The 23,195-nt window shown below is 32.4% G+C and overlaps 5 protein-coding genes and 1 long non-coding RNA gene across 21 annotated transcripts in view; 3 read left to right on the top strand and 3 right to left on the bottom strand.

The window, feature by feature from the left end:
- Inae (inactivation no afterpotential E) overlaps window positions 1-5,653 on the top strand; it is a 52,611-nt gene extending 46,958 nt beyond the window's left edge. For 7 of the 10 annotated variants that reach the window (XM_072019919.1, XM_072019918.1, XM_072019916.1 and 4 more), the window contains 4 exons: window positions 2,873-3,222; window positions 3,909-4,253; window positions 4,343-4,517; window positions 4,606-5,653. In XM_072019919.1, coding sequence (XP_071876020.1) covers window positions 2,873-3,222; window positions 3,909-4,253; window positions 4,343-4,517; window positions 4,606-4,884 — 1,149 coding nt within the window. In that variant the 3' untranslated portion in view covers window positions 4,885-5,653. Of the gene's footprint in view, window positions 1-409; window positions 610-2,872; window positions 3,223-3,908; window positions 4,254-4,342; window positions 4,518-4,605 lie in introns of those variants that run through there. The other 3 variants (XM_072019922.1, XR_011802093.1, XM_072019923.1) reach the window with 3 other exon arrangements.
- A 486-nt stretch (window positions 5,654-6,139) lies between these two features.
- LOC139995964 (PAT complex subunit Asterix) lies at window positions 6,140-6,946 on the bottom strand. The gene is made up of 2 exons (XM_072019948.1): window positions 6,785-6,946; window positions 6,140-6,623 (listed from the first exon to the last, which is right to left on the bottom strand). Exon 2 carries the CDS (start codon window positions 6,613-6,615, stop codon window positions 6,283-6,285), a length of 333 nt encoding a protein of 110 aa, XP_071876049.1. The 5' UTR covers window positions 6,616-6,623; window positions 6,785-6,946; the 3' UTR covers window positions 6,140-6,282.
- Window positions 6,947-7,132: 186 nt separating this feature from the next.
- On the top strand, window positions 7,133-9,716 carry LOC139995950 (periodic tryptophan protein 1 homolog). Of its 2 annotated transcripts, XM_072019927.1 has the most exons (12): window positions 7,133-7,269; window positions 7,326-7,418; window positions 7,494-7,555; window positions 7,629-7,738; window positions 7,808-7,984; window positions 8,077-8,184; window positions 8,246-8,420; window positions 8,503-8,661; window positions 8,742-8,850; window positions 8,938-9,028; window positions 9,099-9,335; window positions 9,416-9,716. In XM_072019927.1, the coding sequence occupies exons 2-12, from the start codon at window positions 7,356-7,358 to the stop codon at window positions 9,577-9,579; spliced, it is 1,455 nt and encodes a 484-aa protein (XP_071876028.1). In that variant the 5' UTR covers window positions 7,133-7,269; window positions 7,326-7,355; the 3' UTR covers window positions 9,580-9,716. The 2 variants fall into 2 exon arrangements, with proteins under 2 accessions (XP_071876028.1, XP_071876029.1); XM_072019928.1 differs by having other exon boundaries at window positions 7,150-7,418; window positions 7,811-7,984.
- Window positions 9,717-11,028: 1,312 nt separating this feature from the next.
- Rybp (ring and YY1 binding protein) lies at window positions 11,029-13,436 on the bottom strand. 3 transcript variants are annotated; one of them, XR_012453416.1, is made up of 5 exons: window positions 12,988-13,436; window positions 12,241-12,715; window positions 11,758-12,118; window positions 11,495-11,660; window positions 11,029-11,423 (listed from the first exon to the last, which is right to left on the bottom strand). XR_012453416.1 is itself a non-coding variant. In XM_072019945.1 (4 exons), the coding sequence occupies exons 2-3, from the start codon at window positions 12,415-12,417 to the stop codon at window positions 11,780-11,782; spliced, it is 516 nt and encodes a 171-aa protein (XP_071876046.1). In that variant the 5' UTR covers window positions 12,418-12,715; window positions 12,992-13,436; the 3' UTR covers window positions 11,029-11,660; window positions 11,758-11,779. The 3 variants fall into 3 exon arrangements, 1 of the variants encoding a protein (XP_071876046.1); XR_011802096.1 differs by having other exon boundaries at window positions 12,992-13,436; XM_072019945.1 differs by having other exon boundaries at window positions 11,029-11,660; window positions 12,992-13,436.
- A 455-nt stretch (window positions 13,437-13,891) lies between these two features.
- Nclb (PWP1 homolog no child left behind) lies at window positions 13,892-22,663 on the top strand. 3 transcript variants are annotated; one of them, XM_072019904.1, is made up of 12 exons: window positions 13,892-14,034; window positions 14,255-14,383; window positions 14,460-14,648; window positions 14,721-14,872; window positions 14,956-15,322; window positions 15,416-15,542; window positions 15,607-15,795; window positions 15,881-16,161; window positions 16,256-16,578; window positions 18,102-19,582; window positions 19,681-19,802; window positions 19,897-22,663. In XM_072019904.1, exons 1-12 carry the CDS (start codon window positions 14,032-14,034, stop codon window positions 21,394-21,396), a joined length of 4,863 nt encoding a protein of 1,620 aa, XP_071876005.1. In that variant the 5' UTR covers window positions 13,892-14,031; the 3' UTR covers window positions 21,397-22,663. The 3 variants fall into 3 exon arrangements, with proteins under 3 accessions (XP_071876005.1, XP_071876004.1, XP_071876006.1); XM_072019903.1 differs by having other exon boundaries at window positions 14,022-14,081; XM_072019905.1 differs by lacking the exon at window positions 13,892-14,034 and having other exon boundaries at window positions 14,255-14,342.
- Window positions 14,880-18,767, bottom strand: LOC139995967 (uncharacterized). Of its 2 annotated transcripts, none has more exons than XR_011802098.1 (6): window positions 18,632-18,767; window positions 17,255-17,445; window positions 16,208-16,603; window positions 15,757-15,895; window positions 15,288-15,497; window positions 14,880-15,152 (listed from the first exon to the last, which is right to left on the bottom strand). It is a non-coding gene; the product is annotated as an uncharacterized lncRNA (long non-coding RNA). The 2 variants fall into 2 exon arrangements; XR_011802097.2 differs by lacking the exon at window positions 18,632-18,767 and adding an exon at window positions 17,722-18,107.
- Window positions 22,664-23,195: the final 532 nt, after the last annotated feature.

The raw sequence follows: 23,195 nt of genomic DNA, 5'->3' as shown, positions 1-23,195 counted from the left end.
ATCGACGGTTCAAAGCCTACAGAAAACAGGATAACGGATGAACGCAATCCCTTAAGCGTACAAGTAATCTGTTAAACGTCCAAAGAACCAACGTACTGGCTAAATTACTTGCATATTAGCGTGGAGAAACGAGGAGTAGCCGTTTTGTTGCTTTCCTGCTTGAATAAATTCTGAAGCTGTATCTCTATCCTCGGCTATTCTTTCTCCATTGGAATCTTAGTTTTCTCGAATCTCTGACATCCCTGTAGCGTAGAAGATTAACCGATTTCCCAATTACATAGAGCTAGATCACATAGGTTTTGCATTGCGAAATTGATGAAATGCGAAAAAAGTTGTATCGTGGCGACCGATAATAACCGGAGATCTCACGAAAGGATGTGTGGCTGAGGGTGTGTGGTGTGTGGATTAGGTGTCAGCGTGCAGAGATCGCGGCACTGCAGACGGAGATAGAGCACAGCGTGCAACGGTTGCGACGGACGCAGCAACACAACGGACGCCTGAACAACGACACGTCGCGGTCGTACTCCATCATCAAAGTACACCGACGAGCTCTCACGGCCGCGACGCCGACGTCTATGTCACCACACACTCTTCTTGCCACGGCACAAGGTACATTGATGTCTTTCGGCTTCATCGGGTCCGTGTTTCACCAACAACCACGAATCGGTGATACCATTACCCGATCATTTCTAATTAACGGTTTCGCATTATGTAGAATGTAGATAGAGAGTGTTCTCGTAGATATTTACGTTGGTAGAATTGTAATGGACTGCGTGTCGATTGTATGGTTGAAAATTACGAGGAAAAGATAGAACGAGATGGTATCGCTGGTTCAGAGTGATGCAGGTCGCTGAAGAAGTGGCTGTCTTTAGCTAACTGCTTGCAGACGTTCGTTGTTGCTACACGAACGTTTGTCGTATACGATCTCTCTGTGTTATAATTCCTTGTTCTTCTAAATTTTCAAGCAATTATCTGTTCGAGTGGATTGTTACGATACAGTGTTAAAAAAGTATTTATGTTAGAATTCGAGCGAAAAATAATTGAATCTATTTTATTTTAGTATTTATTTTAGAACAGTAAGATGGTAGATCTTTTCAGTAAATTGTACAAATTAAACCTTGAAATATGTAATGTGTATTTGATTGGTATATTTAGTCTATCTATTTCCTTATACACACTTTAAGACAATAAAATCGACGGTCTCGTCTGCAGCGACCAAATTGCAGTCTAATCTGTCTTTGATTAGTTTATCGCATGTAATTACTCACGATCATGATCTTTAAGTATCACAATCACGACCGTTCATTTACACGTTTGCTCGAAATATACATTTGCTTCCGAAACGAAACAGGAGTACGTGTCGTAAATGAACACAGAGATTAGTTTCGTACGCGAGATCGTGTTAAACGATATGTGTACGATAGAAGCATAACAACGATTGTAACGATAGAGCCGTAGATAAACGATGTAGAGCAGAAAATTGATCGTCGATCAGTCGAATGCTATTTGCCACCCAGTCGTTCATGCATGTGTACTCACGCATTTAGTCTATCATGTGGCCATTGTATTTGATTTTTTCGTTCAGTTCATAATTAAGTTTATCATCATCTATCGTACGTCAATAGCATGAAGGCAGAATATTGTGATAAAACATCAAGTATTTAAACGCGTTCTTTTCTTATACGAGTAATAATTCTTTTCCATGGCAAAAATATTGCTGCATCGGGTAGGAATTCATCTCTATATTTTATCTATCTTTTTTTTTTATTCTTTACCTTAAATGAATTAAAGAAATTCGCTTCCAACGTAGTACAGGAATAATAAATGTACGCGAGCGAATTTCGTAGCATATACCTGAACTTTTAGTCAATTTATTCGGAAACTTCTTTATATCTTTTATGAATATATACATACTTGTTAAAAATTCCTATGCTGGATAATGAAAATTAGAAACTCACGTTCATCTTTCTTGTACAGCATAAAACGAGAAATAAATTGCACGGTATATTTTTGCAAAGTTTCGAAATTGCTTTGAACATGTACAAAGAAGCGCGGGTTAGACGCTTCGTGTCCCGAAGAGCGAATTATCGGACGGAGAAATATTTCTGTAAGAGCGAGTAAAGTGAAGTAGAAAAATATTTCAGTAAGTTATTCTCCGGGAGACGACCTTCAAATCGTCCACACTCTTCACTTTAGTCAACGATACAGCTGTTTCTTTGCCGTTTTATCTATCAATGTTAACACGAATCCAAACCTTATCTCATGTATCATGAATCAGTAAAATAACGTTTATGATATCGATCACCAATTTGCAATAATTCTTTAAACGTTCACGCAAATCCAATAAAACTTAAACTTTAAAATAAACGTGCAAAGAATAGAGAAGCAAAGAAACCGGATTTAAATGTTAATTTCCATTCAATCGTTGATCGATGTAAAAGTAGATTTTGTAAGGATACATAAATATGAATGAAAGGTTTCTAAATGCAATAAAGGGCAAGGTGACCACGAATTTCGAAGCCATCTGATTGACAAATATTTTAAACTTTATACCTTTTTCTTTGTGTAACTTCAAAAATTCTATCGATTCATAACATTACCACCTGTCATTATCACCTATCATAATGTCACGAAAGGTGTTATAATAAAGAAAAAGGCTGTAAGACTTTGTGAGCTTATAGTACTCACCAAGATACCTTATCAACTTGCAAAGTCTTACATCCTGTATATCGATATATGACATTCGCTAATCATCGGTTCGAATCAAATTGCTTCTTGAATCACAATAGAAAATAAGACGGAATTGTCGTAAAATAATGTCTGGCGGTTTCGTGAGACGATTATATTGGAACCACGCGTGTGGATATGTCAGGTTGTAACGACCCTGGGACCGGCGAAGCCACAGAGACTGGCTTCCGGTCACGCATCATCGACGGAGCCGTCGGAGGCACGCGAGGCCGTCGAGATCCAGGAGATGGAGGTGGAACAGGAGATGAGAGCGTTACTCTCTTCATCCAGCCCCGTAAAATCGCATCCTAGCAACCTGGCTGGGACGCCACCGCACAAACTCTGCCTGGAGACAAGCTTCACGTCGTTGCAAAGCCCCTCGGAGTTTCCTCAAGCTGGTCGCGAGCTGAGCGTCGACTCCAGGGGAATTCCATGGGAATACGTCAGTCTGGCCAGCGAATTGCTCAACACGCCCAGGGCCGACGAGACTAAATCGTAAGAATAGCAATTATACGTCTGGACAACGAACTATGGTCCGTGACGGAGGACCGACGTTAAATGGACGCCGATATATTAGGTTTACGATGAGGATTTTAAGTCAACGAAAAGAACGTCACGCTAGATATAACGATGTAATAAATTGGTTGTCTTAGGGATAACAAACGTACGGGTAGAAGAATATTCCACGTATTTCTATTTGCACTGTATTTTGTCAAATTTTAGAAAATATTTATGTAAATATTTATGTCCGAGGCAGGAAATTTATACGTTAAATTTCGATTTGTATATTTGCATTCGATGCGTTTCTAATCTCATTCCAACTACATACATACGCGCGAGGAACAATAAAAATAGTATTCCATCGAGTTTAAGGAACCTCATATATCACGCTCTCGTTCACGTTCGCTTATGTTTCACGATTCACAAGGTTCACCGCTTCGGCAATCGCGCACCTAAATACTCATTGCACTCCATCAGACCATCTAACGGAGAACGGTTCTTCCGAAGAATTGCAGCTTAAGAGGAACACTTTACGCTCTAATAATCAGACATCATAGTTTCTTTGTTGTCTTCGATCATAAAATGTTTCTCTTTAGCTGCAGTTTATTTTTTATCGATCTCAAGAGTTATGTCAAGCAGTTTCTTCTTGTTCGTCTTTTTTCTTATTTTTTAACACGAAGATCGAATCGTCGAAGAGACTGGGACGAGAGCTCTCGAACGGCGCCACTAGCCACACCGGAAACTCTCTCGGAGGCGTCGAGCAGTCCACCATCGCCGGTACCACCACCGAGACCGATGAGGCGTACACCCAAGATTTCGGGAAACTTGTCAACGGCGGCGGACGACTTGAAGAACAATCTTCACTTCGCTATGCTCTCGGCGAAGAATTACTTCCTGAGGGAAGGGAACAACGGCAGTAACACAAGCAGCGGCAACAGCGAGGCGAGCTACGAAAGCGCCAAGAGCTTAACCGCTGGTCTTCCGCCGCCAGTACCGAGAAGACGGGACTCCGTTATCGTCAGGAGGTAGCCCAAATATTTTTGTTTTTTTTTTCTTTTTTTGGAATTGGAAATTATTTTTTTATCCTTAACGTAATATTTATGGAAAATTGCAGAGAGCAAAGAGTGTGCACAGCTGCCTGCTGCAGAGACGATTTGTCGGAAAACTCCTCGTCGCAAGCCTCTTCCCATTCATCTAGGGCGTCTCAAACGTTGAATCGAGTTCAATCAGGTTTCCCCGTGGAGGAACACGAAACGAATGGATCCAGCTTGGACTTTTTCGAAGCAAAAGTATTCGATTATTCTATAAGACATCATACTTTATAAACTGGATAAATTTGCACTTTCACAACGTTAACATATTTCTGTCGTTTTCAAGGGTTCTTCTGGACAACGTGATAGCAGTAACGACGTGTTCCTCAGTGTCAGAAGTTCCCCAGAGTGTAAAGGTTTGATGGCACCAGCTACGGATTTAGGGGCAGAGTGGAAAAAGAAATTTGACGCAACAGGGCTGCCTGGTGATGCTTCGTTACCTCTTCTACGTGGACTATCGCCAACACCTACGCACGGGCAACATAGTTCGCCATTTTTCAACGCGAAACGCAAGAAATACGTTTATCCGATTACGCTGGTTGGTCGAGGCGAAAGTAGCGTTTAATTGCAAAATGTTAGACCGACCGGGGACCATAGAAATGAGGTGGAATAGATTTAAAATGTCTGTGCCAATGTCACATTCTTCAGTGTGATCGTTTAGAATCATTCCCTTAAACCCTTGGATGAATGAACATATGAAATATTCTAAAATGAAGGGGCCATATATTTATGTTGCCTCTTTTTATACGATCTTTCACTGAAGTATGAAGACAGTCAACGGAAACTCGATATGTAGAGAAGTTCTGAAATTTCTCAAATAATAGATAGATAGTCAAATTCGAATAATATGATTTTTATCGTAGTATAAAAATACTACTTTTTGTTTTCCTTTTTGTACAGCCATTTCTCGAATGAGACGAAGTATTTTCTGATTCAGAACGTTTTCTGCCAACTAAATGATAAACCAAAGGACAAATAAGATACAGAGTTAATTACATATACATTAAAGATCTAATAAATAAATATACATATATAAAGACAAATAAGAAAATTAGCAAAAAGGAAGCGAATTATATGAATGACGATTTACACGAATGAAGATGCCTTGTCACTCAAAAGAAATATCAACTTTTAAGGATAACTTCTAAGAATATAGATTCTTGTTCTTTTTAATCTGTTGATTGTTATAACATGGTAAAAACGTGTAAACGTCTATAAAAAAGTTGCACTGGCCTACTCGTCAATCGCATTTAGTACCAGCTTTCTGTACAGTTTTTAATAGAGTTGTATGCATGCATTTTTGTACAGTTTTTAATAGAGTTAACAAAGTGTGATATTGTCTATATGATTTTGTCACTTAACATTATCTCTTTTACTTAATGTTCGAGATCTTTCATTATACGATTGAACAATACTTTCTATTACATTTTTTACTAATCTTTCAATGGATGCAAAAATGGGACTGAAAAGGTATATAGATTACGCGTAAGATGTAAAATATGTAGCTGGTAAGAAGATATAATTATGTAACAGAAAACTATGAGCTACGAAACATAATTTTTATCAACAATCTTTTAATAGTTAAATCTTTAAAATTACTGTATTTATGTAAAAAAATAGAAAAAATATATTTGATCTATTTAATTTTTAGCTTACGCGATAGATATTTAGAAAATACTATACATATAATATATAAATATTAGAGAAATATTGTAAGTGACATTTGTAGAATATCATTAGCAAAAAGTGATACATTGCAAAGTAATTCATTTAATGTATTAAAATATACTTTTCAAAAAATAAAAATGCCAATTCAATACTTTATTTTACCTCTCCTACTTTACTTTTTTAATTTAAGAACTGTTTTATTGTATCAACATTAACACATTAATTTTACAAGAATTTTTCAAAAATGATTAAATAATTAATATTCTAAGATAGTGGTGTGAATTTAAAAAACCCTTTATTGTATCGCAGATGCCCATGGTGGAGTCATGGGTTGTGGATTTTGTAAGTACGACATTACAACTGCCGATATGGATAACATAAAACTGCTGAGTATTTGTTTAGTATCATCACTCACTTTAGAATTAGCAAAACTAATACATGAGCAATATAGTGAAGCCCATGCACACCATTTTAATTTCATCATTAAACCACACATGCTAAAGGTCATTCCTAATATATTCATATAATCTGGAGTTGCATTGTCGTCTGGTTGTGCCTGACTGCCTGCCACAGTCGGTTTGTACCGAACTTCTCGTTCCGGACGTCTAGGATCCGATGAACTGTTCATTTTATAAACTGAAATTTACATATGAATCCAAATTTAATAACTATTTATTACAGAATCATAAATCACCAAAAGTTTTCAGGTTATCAAATTATGATAGATCATGATAAAATTATTCCAACACAAATTAATATTAAACGATAATAGTCCAAAATTATATAAGTTCACTTACCAGTATAGTAAATATAATATATAAAAAGTAACTTGTATGAACAATTCTGATTTAACAATGACAATTAAACAAATGATTACCGACGTACATGTTTCCTCTCAACCAGTGCTTTTGACCAAATACGCTAGTAATCCTTAGTAATTTTATCTCTGTCTTCAGGGATAACGATGGATAACGATACACCTTTTATATCTAACATTCTGATGAGTTTAAGAATACACAAACAGTTTGAAAAACTAATTTATTTTACTTTTAAATATAAATTTTAAACGTTAAAGTTTACATATATTTAGTACTATCAGTACGTAAACGTATTTATTTTTCACATTTAATTAATAATTATTGAATTCTCAATAATCACTTTCTTAACATATTGAACATTGAACATACATAAAATTTCCTAAAGTCGGTACCTCAAATTGAAATCATAGATTTGCAACGTATAGTTTGTGCAACGTGCAATACATATGATACCTAATATCAGATATTATTCTTGCTATTCAACGTTTCCGTAAATAATTGTAAATATTTTTATTATAGACGTTAATTTAAAAAGATATATAGTTTAAAAATGAGTATAATACCGTGCACAACGTGGGTGAAAAAAGGTGTTGCTTCTACAAACCCTGCAAAGGTTAATCGATTTTAGTATTTTTGGTATGAAATTTATTTTGTTTAATCTAATGGGCATAGTTTACCAATTTTTCAGATTCAACTAACTCCAAAAGAATTAAACCGAATCATAAAACACAAACAACCTGAATTAATAGTGTAAGTATTATAGTAATATCTGATAGCTTTAAAAAAGTATTTTACAACAGTAAAAATATTTCAATTTTCTTAGACCTGTTGGAAATGATTCGGATAAAAAACACAATAAAGTTAAAGGACAAAAAAGTGAAGTAGAATCCTCTGAAATAGATGAATATAATTTTGACAACTATGATGACGAACGTAAGATAAATATTATCACATTATAACATAAATGATTTAACTTTTTAAAGTATTGGTATTAATATACAGCAGGTAATATACACTGTAATATTGGTAATATTGCAAGTTTTGAGGAAAATGGAATAGATCCTCTTATAACAATGGAAGATGATGATTCAGAAAAAGATGATGATATTATTAAAAGTAACGACAATCTTGTACTAATAGGCCGTGTAGAAGGAGGTGGCAGTATCCTAGAAGTATTTGGTTTGTATATCAAATAAAAATCATAATTTTTTAATGAAGAAACTTTAATCCTTATAAATAATTTCTAAAGCACAAGTTTACCTATTTTTTAGTATATAATGGAGATGAAGATTCATTTTATTGTCATCATGATATATTGTTACCATCATTCCCATTATGTTTAGAATGGCTTAATTTTGATCCTTCAGATTCAAAACCAGGTAAATATGAAGTATTTTTATGCAGCTACACATTTTATATAAACCTTTTTATTTATTATAGGCAATTTATGTGCAATTGGTGATATGACTTCTATCATACAAGTATGGGATTTAGATTTAATGGATTCTTTAGAACCAGCTTATAAACTTGGTCGCAAACCAAGTAAAAAGAGAAGTCAAAGCTATATTGGGCATAGAGATGCTGTATTAGATTTAGCATGGAATAAAAATTATACGTTAGTATTATCTACCAATTAAAATGGTTGTTTGAAACTTCATACACTCACTAATAAAGCAGCTTTTTTAATACTCTTGTAGACATGTACTTGCTAGTGCATCTGCTGATCAGACAGTTCAGTTGTGGGATTTAGAAAGTGGGGTACCTGCTAACAAATTTACATGTTTTGAAAAAGAAATTCAGACGTTAAAATGGCATCCAAACGAAGGTCATTACTTATTGACAGGTTGCGCAGATACGTATGTCTATCAGTTTTCAATCATTTATAGAAATTTTTTAATTATAACTGGAATACTTACATGCTTAATTTCTTATTCAGGGTGGTGAGATTATTAGACTGTAGATATGAAACAGTTGTAAAATCATGGGATGCATTAGGAGAAGTGGAAAAAGTGTTATGGAATTGGTTTGATTCAAATTATTGCTTAGTAAATATATGAAATATACTATTTTTGTTTGAAATATAATTTACATTATACTAGTTGAAATTATTTTAATTGTTATTTTTGGTTTAGGTCAGTACCTCTAATGGATATATACAATATATAGATATCAGGAAAGGCAAATCAATTTGGGATGTGCAAGCTCACACAAAAGAAATCATAGGTAAATTATATAAAATTGATACATGAATATACATAAATATGAATTATAACTAAATTTATTATGATTTTAGGTTTATCACTTAGCTCATCATGTCCTGGACTTTTAGTTACTTCAGCAAATGACGGTGTCATAAAGGTGTGGGATATTATTAACAACAAAGAGCCATGGTCTGTTTGGGAAAAAAAGACTAATCTTGGTGCTTTGTTATGTCTTGCACCCAACCCAGATAATCCTTTTGTATTTGCTGTTGGTGGTGACAATAAATCACATAATTATAAAGTATTTGATCTTTTAGAAATACCAGAAGGTATGTTAATATACATATAATACCAAACTTCTATATAATAATTTTGTTATTGTTAGCATCTTAATATATATTTTTAACAGTACGCGAGAGGTTTCGGGAACGGAAGCTAGAAAGCAATATCAGTGATATCAAAACTCAAGAAAAAAAAGAAGAAATGATGGATGTAACTGAAGATAAGAATTCAATGAATTTTAATCTAGATACAACTAATACAGCATCTAAAAGAACGGAAAGGAAAAAGTAAACAAGTACAATAAAGATTATAAATTATATTGACAGGAAGATATCCAAAGATTGTAAATCCATAGGTACTTGTGCTACTTTTTACTTGTATATTGCTTTGACATAAATAAAAGGAATACACATATTTGAAAGACTAAACTAGAAGTTATACTTTTTCTTCTTAAAACGTGTAATTTATTTTTTCTTCGTAATAATATATTGTTAATTTCAACAGTATTTTTCGAAAGTTTTACAATCTGTACAACATAGTATGTAATTCTGTTCTAATAATTTACAACACACACAAATCCAATTTTATTTTAACATATTTTTACACATTGAAGACAATTGGTACAAATTTTTGATTTGAATTGATCCAATATAGAAATATAATATTTACTAAATTATTAAAAAATATCGTTTTTTAAATCAATGAACGATTCCAGTAGTTGGAAATATGGACTTTGAAATTGTACATTATAAAGTATGAAGCATGTGCTGTAATTGTAAAAGGATTAAAAATACATTATCTTCACGATGATAATGTAATTAAAAATATTTTTAATTTTTTATCTGAAGTAAATTAAAATGATTTACAAATATATTTAATTTATAAAAATTAAACGCAAATTTTACATTCATCTTGTAAAGTTTATAAAATTGATGACATTTATGGAAAACAATTGAGAAGTAGCCACTACAATTTCATTTTTCTATGTTATAAACTCTTTAAAACATTGCATGATTATATAATTTTTTGGTACCTGAATATGTATAAATGTTTGTAAAAGTATTTCATGTTTACTCATACTTTCATGTTTATGATAAAGAATATTAACTTTAATGACAAATTACATTTTATAGTTCAGTCTAACTAGCATACAAATATTTTACATGGATTTAAAAAGAATTTGTTGTATAGCATGTTAATATCTTTCCATTACTTATGAAATAATCATATTGTTTATGGTCCTTATAGTCACAATAAATTTTGTATGAGTCAATTCGATAATGCTATTTCTTATCTGGTAACGTAAAATATGTAAAAATAAATATAAAAAGAACTATAAATCACAGTTACAAGTGATTGGGCAGTTACTAATATGAGCTAGCTTTGCAGCTTTTATGCTCTGCTGTAGTACCAGTAATAGAAAAACGATAGTCTTTTGTAACATTGTTCCAATATTTGTGATTTTACTACATAAAGAAATTAATATTTAGTAAATTGGTCAAATATTTTCGAGTAATATTATATTGAATCTATATATCCTAATACTATTAAAGTATGGAGGCAATATAAGAAGTACATAAAAGTTACATTTGTCGTGTTTCATAACGAGAATAGTGAGCAACCAAAATTAATAAAATTCTTTGTTACAAATTCAGATATTATCTAAAATATATATTAAACCATGTGGTACCTATTTCAATTTATAATTATATTTGTAGTATGTTATGTAATTTAATTGCATATTTTTTTATGTATATAAATTAAAAATTTCTGTTAGTGAAATTAACTGCTATTAAAGTGTAAAGCTTGGAACAGATCGAATTTGGAATGGGATAAAGGTATATACGTACCAATGCCAGTTTCTTAGTTCTTCGTCACAGCAATTATTAAATAAACAAGATAAATACTTCATATTATACATAAATGATTCAAAATATTCTAATTAACAATAATCTTACAACATGCTTTCTGGCAGTGGCGTCATAGATTCAATGAAAGTCATGTGGACATTGTTATGTCAACAATAGGTGTATCAAATTCCATTTGCCATATTAAGGCATATAATGCATTTGTTACAATTAATATTATATAAATAGAGTAATACGTAATATCCGAAGTTGCACAAATAAAATTATCTAAAATATGTAATTAAATATTAAAGATCAATTTAGATTATCAATCTATGAAATAAATAAATTTAACTAACTTTTGTTGTTGCTTTTAGATGTCAAGATTACTGTTATGAAACAATTTTTTTTTTATGTCAGTATGTAGCAACAATATACAACATATTTCTTACGATATACTGAAGACATAATTTAATGATTCCACTGATAGCATAAAACATCTGACCTCATTGAATGTTACGTAACCTGTAACATATAGACAAAATGGTTGTTTTTGTCTATAGAATGGACCATAGTCCATAGAGATTGACAGATATAATATATTAATTAGATTAATTCATACACATATGTGTTACAGCACTGAGCTAAGCATCTGTTCCTATATCCAGACTTCTGGAGTCTTGATTAGAATCATGCTGACTTCCATTTTCAGAAGAAGCACTGCTAGACAAACCAGATTGATCTGAACTTTTTTTCACTTTGGGCTTATATTCAGTAATAACGACAGTAACATTGTTCACTGTCACTTCATTGGTCTGAGCCGTACTACGATCTATATTTTTTAGACGAGGTGGATGCCTATTTTTACGCCTTGGTTTGTCCAATTTACGATCTTTTTCTTTACCGCTACTAGTTGTACTACCCCCACTTCCACCTTCCTTCTTTCCAGGTTTCAAAAGTGGTACATATTGTTGCTGCGCAACCTACATATAAATTAATGTTAATAAGACTATATATTATTGACTCGTATTGTAACTTTATTATACATTATTGCATTTATAACATATAGGGAACAGATCATAGTGAAATACTATAATATTGTAACCTGTTGTGCCACAAGTTGGGGATTAATACGGGGTTTCCGCGTAGAAGTTCCTTTACGGACGTCACACATGAGGCACTTAAATGCTTCTGCTGTATTTCTATATGTGCAAACACTGCAGTCCCAATAGTTTTCTTCCAAAACCTTCGCCTGACGTTTTCCACTTCCCGAATGGTTCATTGTTCATGAAAGTCAGTTGTAAAACACTGTACCTTCTCAAAAGAGAGTTAGCCTTCCTGTACGTGCTTTCAGCCTCATTAAAAGTGATTTTGTGAACACTGTATACTTTATGACAATGAGAATGCTCTAAAAGAGCAGGAATAAAGATATGCAATAAAGAAAATGGACAATTGCCTAAGATAATATTCTGTGCATCAACTAAACAAGATACACAATTGTCGGATATATTCATCTTTGCTATATAAGCCATACATATCTGTTTGTTGTGACATTCTGATGTACATGTTTTAAAGTATATCTAGAACAAATAAAATATACATTTCTTATCATAATGTGATAAATAAATTGTTTTTAATGTCTAACAAAAATTTTACAATGTATTCGTGGTTGTATTTATCCTATATCTTATGATAAATAAATTTGTTATATTTATTGTTACTTAACACATAGGCACGCGTACGTTTATGCTATAAAATATGTCGTTTAAAAAATTAAATCAACTTGTTACAAAAATTTATAATAAAATAGATCTTTCTATAGATTATGATAAAATATTTATTTAATACATACATACCGATTAAAAGTACCAATTTATGGAACTTTTTGTACAGTAACGGTTATCCGTCGTTTTTTGTTATTGTATTACAAATGCTTGCTTTTCCACTTCAAAAACTTACATTAAATATCCATGGGGTAATGTATAAATAATAAAACCTTATTTGTGGAAAGTTCAAATACCATTTATGGTATAAAGGTTCCAAACATTCATTTCTCTAATGAAACAGATGGAATTCTTCACTTGCATATAAAAGTAGCATTATTCCACATATATGATGTTCTCCTTGTCAGTATTATCAATATGTCTTATACACATACACTAGACACTCTGACACATTTACAGTCAGGACATCTTTTTTATGTTTTGTGTTATTGTAAAACGGTTGCTTTACACATAAAACTTAGTAAAAATCAACTAACTCGAAGATATTGACAAACAATCTACAGCGCTGTTCCTCTATAGGTCGAACAGCGGAATGTTGAATACGAACTATGGACTAAAATACTGTTCGGTTTGGCAACATTGTATGGACCAGCGTTGTATGCTGTGACAGAAAGGCCCTTTTCTACTTGTTTAATTATGAGAAATATGATACATATTAATATATTTTACTGTACTGGTTGTAAATTTTTAAATAACACGATAACGCAGCGAATCATAAATTATTAAGAATATAACTTCACAATAATATAAATAAAAAGATATATTATAATTTTCAAACAGATAATTTATATCAAAAAGATGTTTTGTATACAAAATTTTTAATTGTTTTAATCCTTTATCTTATTAAGTATTTCTGTAGCGTTTTACGTACTCTCTATTTTATGACGTATAAGCAAAAAACAGCTTGCAAAATATAGGCCTCAGATTAACTTTCACACATTCCTGAAAGTTTTCCCATATAGTAATTGTGACAGTGCCGGACACTTGATAATTCCAACTGTTAAGTGGGTGTTTTTTTTCTTTTACTAAGTTTGATAAAAAATAATGCAACGTATGTAAATGTAATTACGAAGATAAGTAACAGTCTGTTATATTAAATTGGGCTAAGTGGTATGGTATGTTGTATAACCATTTACCAGTTTTGACATTTAAAACTTTCAAGGTTAACGAATATAAACAATAATAAAGATTAATATATTACTTTTTTCATATGGAACAGAATTAGTAGAATGAAAATAATATGAAAATTTGTTTCTTTTTGCCAAATTTGTTAAGTATTTAGAAAAAATATATTAAATAGTTTTAAGTACATATAATAGAAATTTGATATACTAGGACATATCAAATGGGATGGATAAGTCATGGGATCATGCATGGACTACAGATGAAATGCGAAAAAAGAGAAAGGAATGGAGTTTAGCAGGTGATGCAGGACTCCTTAAACATCTGCAGCAATTTTCTAATGTATGATTGAAGTTGGTATATCCTATTAAAATTATACTTGTACAAGATTTATATTTATCGACAATATTTGTTATAGAATGTGGTATCAAAGGCAAATAAAACTCAAGAAGCCTTAGATTCACTGACAACACAACTAAATGAAACAGCAATATTTATAGATAATGTTACCAATACATCTTTGGCTTTAGCCAATACTCAATTTATTGAAAGCCGTGTGCAAGAGGATAATATAGAGATTGGACAACAAGCAGAAACATCAGTGGAGGTAGTTGGAGATTTTTACGATGTAAGATACTGTAACTTTTTAAATTATTACTATATCAAAATTTGTCTATAGCAAGGTAAGGATGAAGATTCTGCAACTGCAGATTTCATAGCTAGTGTGAGTGAAAGTGTTAAGCAAGGCCTAAATATAATGTATGAAAAATACAAGGAAATGGAGTTTGTTGATAGTGATAGTGAAGAAGAGGACAATAAAGTAGTACTAAGGTAAACATTATTGCTAGATTATTTTTATTTATTATTGTTTTTATTTTACATATATAAATAAAATATCAATAATTTAATTACAGTGTTGTATTGGGGCCAAATAATCCATACCAAGATCGGCCTTTGCCTTATGTCATTGGCTCAGAAAAATGGAAAAATTCAAATAAAATTGGTCTAGAAAGCAGTAGCAGCAGTGAATCCGAACAAGTAGACGAAGAAGAAGAAGAATCAGAAAGCGAAGATGATACCACAGAAGCATTTAAAAATTACAGTATGAATGCTGCACCAAAAACAAACATTGTTGGATTATTACCTTCTTTGAATGAATCGGATTACAGTAAAAGAAATGATATGGCATATATTATAGGAAATGACAAAATGGATACACTTAGTCAAAATGAAATAGATTCAGTACCTGATTCAGTTACTCCTACTGATAATGCATCAAAGGTCCCTATTTCCTTTTTCTTTAATATATATACTCTTGTATGATGTTCTTTACTCTACACATATATGTTATAAGATCTTTATACTTTGATTTAGATACCATTGCCGAACAATATAACACCAAATTTTGCAGAAGAGTTAGCCAAGCGATTAGGTACAGTTCGACAGACTGAAAAACCTGTTGTAGATGAAAAAAATGAGGCATCGATAAATCGACTTAAAGGTATTTACATGAATTAAATTTAATTTGATTTTTATCCATATTTAATTTTTATTATATTTTTCAGATGATTTATTTACATCAGAGGAAGATGAAAACATTTTAAACGACAAATCTAAAACTTTAATCAGTAGAAGTAAAGGATTTTTAAATGATCAATTTGCAGAAAATGCATCCAAGGAAAAGCAAATCAAATCGTATAAGAATAATATTATACCTGCTAGTATTGATGTGCCACCTCCAATTAGTACTGTTTGTAAGTTTCTCGTAGCTTGTAAGCTTTCGTAATTTATATATTTGCGTCTTTTCAAAATGTTTAATAAGAGGACTTGTATTTACAGCGACGAAACCAAAATCTGCAATCGATGATCTTTTCGGTGATGCTGATTCCGACATTTTTTCCCCGAAAAATACAGTCACGAAAAATAAATATTCTAGCAATAATAATCAATCGGCAAAGACAGGAGGAACGCGAAGGAATCATTTAGAGATAGCATCATCAGTAACTAGTAATATGACCACGAGTACCCCAGAAACTAACGTAAATACTAATTTATTTAGCGATGATGAAGATGTTGGTGACCTCTTCGGATCGTCTAAACATCAACAACTAAATAAAAAGGTAAGATCGCATAAAATAACTATTGTTAACAAAATACTTCACTTACTAATATTATAATAAAACTGCAAAATTAATATTTCATGTGATATTTTAGAAACCAGGGGGGGAAGTATCAATATTTGGAAATATCTTAACTTCAGAGATTGAAAGTAAGCTATCTCGTAGGATATCGCGAACTCAATCATCTGGATCTTCTGGAAGTAATACACCAGCAAATTATGAAATTAGTGCTAGTAATGAATCGGTACTTGATCGTTCGCGAAATGTAATTCTGAACAATAATATTAACGAACAAGACTCTATTGTGACAGCAAGGAATAATGTAGAAAATTCAAACATTGCTAATGAAAGTAGTTATAGCAGTGGAATATCAATTCATCCATCAAGTATTAATAATACAGGTGGTTCGAGCATAGGGTAAGTGTCAATTTTATTACTATTGCTGTGATCAGGTAAATTAGATTAAATAACAAATCAGATGATTTAGATTATGGACAATAATATATTTTGCTAAAAATAAAGGTATTATCGTCCCTACGATTGTCGGACCATGTTTGTTAATATATTGATAAAAATTTATATCATTTTTTTTTATACGCGCGAAAAACAAATACACGTGCCATGTACATCAAATGTCATTGAATTGATGATCCAAACATTAGTCATCATTCATTGCGTTGCGGTGATTGTATCGGCTACATGCGCGAGCTCAAGGCGAGCTCCTTTAGTTTACCCGTATCTCGTCCAGAACTAGTATCTTGTAGGCATATATTCGATCAACACGTTTTTAATTACATTTATTTCTAATTATAGGAAATCTAGTAAGTACTACATTATCTCACGGCTATTATTCATCTGGCATTATTCATCCCTAATAGTAATTTTTTAATTTGCACAAATAAATTCCGTATCATATTGTTAATGGGATATGTTTAATTAAATTACATTGTTTTAAGTGACCTGTTAAATATATAACATTTCTATTTTTTATGTATAAGAACATGATATGTAGAACAATGAATAATATTATTGTCCATGTGATACTTAACAGTACTTAAGTATATATGTATTGATTTAAAATCAAATCACTTACAAAAGTCCTGTTATATGCCTGTCTGAATGGTGCATATGTTTCTAATCTCTATAGTACGTCTCCACGGATAGATCCTCGTACTTTTTAAAAGCTATTATATTTTGTTGAATGGTGATTCAATTTTTTAGAATTCAATCTCGCATGCTTCTCAACTTCTCATAGACAAGATTCCTCTCGCTGTAATCTCGTTTCTGTCAATAGCAATTGATTCGTTTAGCACGTTATAAATTATCGCGTTATGTCTCTTGAGAATTTATTACATGCAATTATGGATTTGTTTTGCCACGAGTTATTGATAACACTATATCGGAAATTGTATTGTACTATATTATCGTTATACCTATTTTTGCATTTTAATGCATCGCAGTTATAAATGTATTCAATGATTTTATTACGTTTTGCGTACACATGATATTGAATAATTGAATCATGAGAAATTGTTTCGTACTAGCGTCATGAAATTTTACCATTTCTTATATAAATTTATTTTAGACATTGCATTCCACATTTTTTAATTTTTCTTTGATCTGCAAGCGTTGCCGTATTGATTTTGTTACGATATATTTAACTCTATACATTTTATTAACACGCATCGTGTTTTAACTTTCATGTTTCTATTTACTTTTGTTTTGTAATCTTGTAACATATTCTTCAGAAGGAAGCTTCTACCATAAATAAGGCATATCTTTTAATACAGAGAATGAAATACTATTCTTTCAATTCAATTCAAGATAAGAAATAGAAAAAGAAAAAAAAAAAAAAAGGAAATAGAACAAGTTTGAATTTACTTTAATAGAATATTATATTATTATTCTTCATCTCTATTTTTATGACCGTTTTGTTTCAGCGTTGACTTCCAGCCACAAATGACATCAACGCGTTTAAAATCGGAAGAGATCTATCGGGAACAAATCACCAGTGACAGTCTCTTCGCTGCACGTACACAGAATCCAGCGAATGCTACTTCAATTTTAAATTCAACAAATAATCAACCGCAGGAAGAATCGATCGAAGATGTACTGTCTATAGCGCAAGACGATGTATTCGAGAACGAAGATCTGTTTGGTCCACCCCCGTTACCAAAAGCGGATTCAAAACCGGCAAAATCAAAGATGCCTTCGTTATTTGATGATTCCGACTCTGGTGACGAGTTGTTTTCAACGACCAGCTCAGGTTCTAGATCGCAAAGGAGTAGCGATTTATTAACTTCTCAGTATTCTGATAAAATAAAATCCACGCAACGCAGAGGTCTCTTTGACGAGGAAATCGATATATTCGATAATAAGGATTCCCTAGACGTTGATATTTTTGGCATAATACCGAAACCGGTTGCGAAACAGGAAAGCAGTACCTCTAGTAGAAAATTTTTGGACATACCTGATGATGATTTGTTTGCAAGCAATATCCGAGACACGATACCAAAAAATAATAGTTTGGAGAAAAGCAAAAATGTTGCCACATCGAAGGAAATTAGGTTGTTTGACGACGACGATATCGAAGATGGCGATTTATTCGCTACGAAGCCTGTCAAAAGCGAAACTAAAAATGAGCCTGATATTTTCAACGACGACGATGAGAATGATTTGTTTTCCGGCCAGAAACCAATTGATAAAAAGCAGAAAGATAACAAACAGCCACCAGAAACGGCTACATTCGGAATAGATATCACGGATCAGAAGGTATCCACTGAAAAGAACAAAAGTAAGAGTAGCGATATCCTTTCGGGTAACGGATTGTTTTCTACTACCATTGGATCGCATGGATTAATCTTTGAGGATGATGACTATGATGATTTGTTCAGTACCAAAAATGTATCAACGGAAAAAACAAAAGAGGATGCACATTTAAATTTGGAGACGACAGAGGATGCTAAGGAACGTTCTATTAAGAATATTGAAATATCAAATAGTTCTGACATCTTTGCGAAATCTGAAGAATCAAACGTTTCTGTTACTGCGTCCACGGACATAGAACAAGATAATGACAAAGATATGCATCGTGTTAGTAGCTCTGACGAACGCGAACCTATGCAAAATAATGAAAATGAATTAAAGAAGAGTCCTCCAAAATCTTTAGACATACATACACCTGCCACGTTATCTTCGCCTGAAAAGAACAATCAGGCAGCGAAACGCGTGGTTTCTGGGAAGATAAAAAATTTGATGGGAAGAATGGGCGATTTGAAGTTGATTTCACCTATGGATACACCACCAGTATGGCGAAAAAGCAAAGAAAAGGCAGATGAAGAAGATAGTGCAGCGGATAGAGATAGCGACGACGGTGGATGTTTTAGCACACAAGGTCCTAATTCGCCGTTAAGTGTATCAGGTAATGAAGATACAACTTTAACATTCTACACTTATGGTTTGCATCTTCGTCTATAATTTTTTAACATAATATGTTTGACATAAAATGTTGTTTTGTAGAAGATAGCATTACGCAGAAGCAATCACAGCAATCAACGATTTCGGATGAAAATAATGCAGAAAATGCCATTAGTTTCGATGAACCAGCCCAGCTAGAGACGTTGTCTACTACTGCTTCGAAGGTAATTACTAAAAAATATTGAAAAAGGAAAATAAGGAAAATAATTCCGTTGATCATATTGTTTATTTATTTCTGCTCTTTTTATCATTTTTTAGACTCGGGTTAGGATACAAGCGAGACGCCGACCACAAAGTAGGCAAGCACGAAAATCCGCTATCAGACAAAGCGGAATCGATTTTGATACCGTAGACTTCGTTGAGAATAATTCACAAGATGAGAATCAGGTTAATCAATCGTCAAGTATTTTCAATAAAGAGACCTTTACAACTGCGAACACCAGTGCTGTCCATACTACCGCCGCGATTTCTGACCACTTGGTTTCGTCTACCAACGATAATCTTTATAGAACCCCCGATACTAATATATTCTTGACTGCGGATGATAAATCTGAATTAGGGAGCATAAGCAAGGAAAGTTCAATGAGTGCTAACAAAAATACCTTACTGTCACCGTCTACGGACGAAGAAGATTTATTTGATGTACCACCTGATTTACCAGAGGATCCGCAGAAAGAAGATACACTGTTTGGTAGGGCGCCTATTCTCTCGCCAGTCAAGAAAGTCGTTTCTGAAAAGCCACCCGTTACCTTTAAAGTATTGAAAGACACGCATATTAAACAAATCGACGATATAAAGACAGAAACGGGAAAAACCGAGCAACAGGAAGAAAAGAGTAGCACATTACCCGAATCTAGTACCACTTCCAATGTAAACGCTACAATTTCATGCGCTATTAAAAAGGAATCCAAATCAGAGGACACGAAATTCGAAGACGAATCGAAAAAAATGATCGATCCGTTACGAGATGATAGTCACGATCCGTTGAAAGATCCCAGTCAGTTATTTGCCTTTGTTACGAAAACACCGTCTCCAGAAAAAGGAAAGAATTTGTTATTTTCCGAAGACGATAGTTTGTTTTCTAGCGGTAATAAGAAATTCATCGAAGAAAAAACTACGAAGAAACCAATTTTGGACTTGTTTACCGATGATGCGGAAAGTGATTTGTTTTCGACGACTTTAACTAAAGCCGTAAAAAAGCCTTTAAAGGATACCAAGATTAGTTTATTCGGTGAAGAAGACGAAGATGATAGTTTATTTGGTCCCGTTGTAAAAAAGTCAACGATAGAAAACGTACCCGAAAAGAGACATTCTATGGAGCAAACTGCGAAGAAAATAAGCTTATTCGGTAATGATGATAACGACACAAAGTTATTCTCCGAGCCATTCGACCAAACACAGAAATCAGATTCTGGAAGTATTCAAGAGCAATCGAGTAAGAATGATATGTTAACCAACATTACCGAGACTGTAAGGACCTCGCATATTACGGATATTTTTGCCGATCAATCGAGCGGAGAAGATGATATTTTCGCCAAGACATCAGCTTCAAAGAAAACCACTGTCACGTCGAAGTCGCTGTTTCCTTCTGACGATGACGACGACGACGATAATATTTTTGGTAAGAAATTCACAAGCGAATCGCAGGTAAACTCAGCAGAAACGCGTTCGATCGTTAAAAAAGCGGTGACCAGGGATCTAAAAAAGACAGCTGAAAAGATTGGCGAAGATCCATTGAGTGCTCTACTAGATGACTAAATATATTTTTTTCTAAAATTATATATATATATTATTTATATTAGTTGTTTAATATATACATCTTATAAATTCGTTTGAAATCAGAACACAAAATATCGAAATTGAACATATATAATACTTTCCAAATTGTATATTTATTAAAATAATAATCGAGAACTAAGTAAATGAATGATTAAATATGTATAAATTGTGAATAATGCTGTACGTTCAAAGGTATAGTCACTGCAAAAATAATAGGAGAAAATTTAATTATATACAAGATTTACTTGTTTTTATTTATTCTTTATATAGGAATGCAAAATATATCATGATTTATAACATATATTGCCACAAATATTTTAAAGTATTTTTTGATTGTCACTGTTTTAGATAGAAATCATGAAAATATTAAAATCATAAGAGAAAACTTTTATTAAGTATCGAGGACAACGAACAACAGAATATTAGACGAATAAGATAATAATTAACGCTGCTTGATTGGTTGCCATCTTGTTACACAATCATTTTGTATAATTAATTTGCAAGCAGTGCTTTCACGTATACTGCATATCATATATTCTCTGTAATTTATATACAAGGAGTCTGCGAAATCATGGTACAGGCGGCCAGGTGGTGATTTTACATGTAAAAATAAATTGAATAAAAAGATTTCGTTTCCGAGGAAAATAAGTTTGAAAACTTATCTAAGTACATTACGTGCATTAAGTGAAAATTTCGAATTATGAAACTTCCTGCTCGTGACTATTATTGAATATATACGCTGCCATGATTAATTTCCTGTTATTGTCATTGTGTTTTCTCCGCGATAATAATTATTACTTTTCATTTTTCTGTATTCAATTTACAGGTTTTTATAAGTAAGGATATGATTAGTACTTTTTAAGAATCATTTAACTGATCAAAAAACAAATCGTGATATTGTCCATGTTTAACAACGCAGACACGAGTAGAAACAGAAGCTTCATAATTCGAAATTTGCAATTAATACATGGGTACATGATGCGTTTTCAAACTCATGTTTTCGAGTAAAAATGAAGCCTTAAATGAGAAGTCGTTACTCTTCTTTTACTACCGATTTTTGCATGTAGAATCATTACCCAAACGCTTGTACTATAATTTCAGAGACATCCTGTATAGTTCGTCTTATATATTTATTTGTTGACAATATGTGGCACTCGATAATGTATTTTATTGTATATATTGCATCCTCTTTATGAAACATGTATTAGTACAAATACAAATAAATAAACGAAATAAATATCATTTATATTATATTTAAAGATTTAATTCCTAATATTATCAAGTAAAATGAAAAGGAAACTTGTTGTTATTTGTTTTCTGTTCGTTAATGAAAAATCTATTCTTCGAATTTTCGTTATTCTCGGATTATATCGTGAATAGTTCATTAAAAGTCGAAGTGAAAAGCGTAAAACTTTTGATGCATTAGAAATGACGTTATTCGGCTATAAATTTATGTTAAGTTAGATCATTGAACAGTTCAAAGGTGCATCCGGTATTTCTAAAACAATGCTCATGTACTTACAATTGAAATGAATTTATATTTATATAATTGTGACGATTATGTAATTTTGTTAAATCACAATAATTTTCTATTAAAATTATGAAAAGATAAACGAAATTTACCTGACTAAAAGAATTAAATTAAAAATAAGATAGAACTCATTGTTTCAAGCAAATTCAAGCGCACTTATTCTGTTATACTTCATCAGGTACATATTTTGTACATTGTTCTACATAATAGATTATTCTTCATGATGATAAGGATTAATCTTCTTTTA

The sequence above is a fragment of the Bombus fervidus genome, chromosome 16, assembly GCF_041682495.2.
Source record: "Bombus fervidus isolate BK054 chromosome 16, iyBomFerv1, whole genome shotgun sequence".
Classification (NCBI taxonomy): Eukaryota; Metazoa; Arthropoda; class Insecta; order Hymenoptera; family Apidae; genus Bombus; species Bombus fervidus.
Note: the sequence above shows the minus strand (reverse complement) of the source record. Positions and strands in the feature narration are given on the sequence as shown.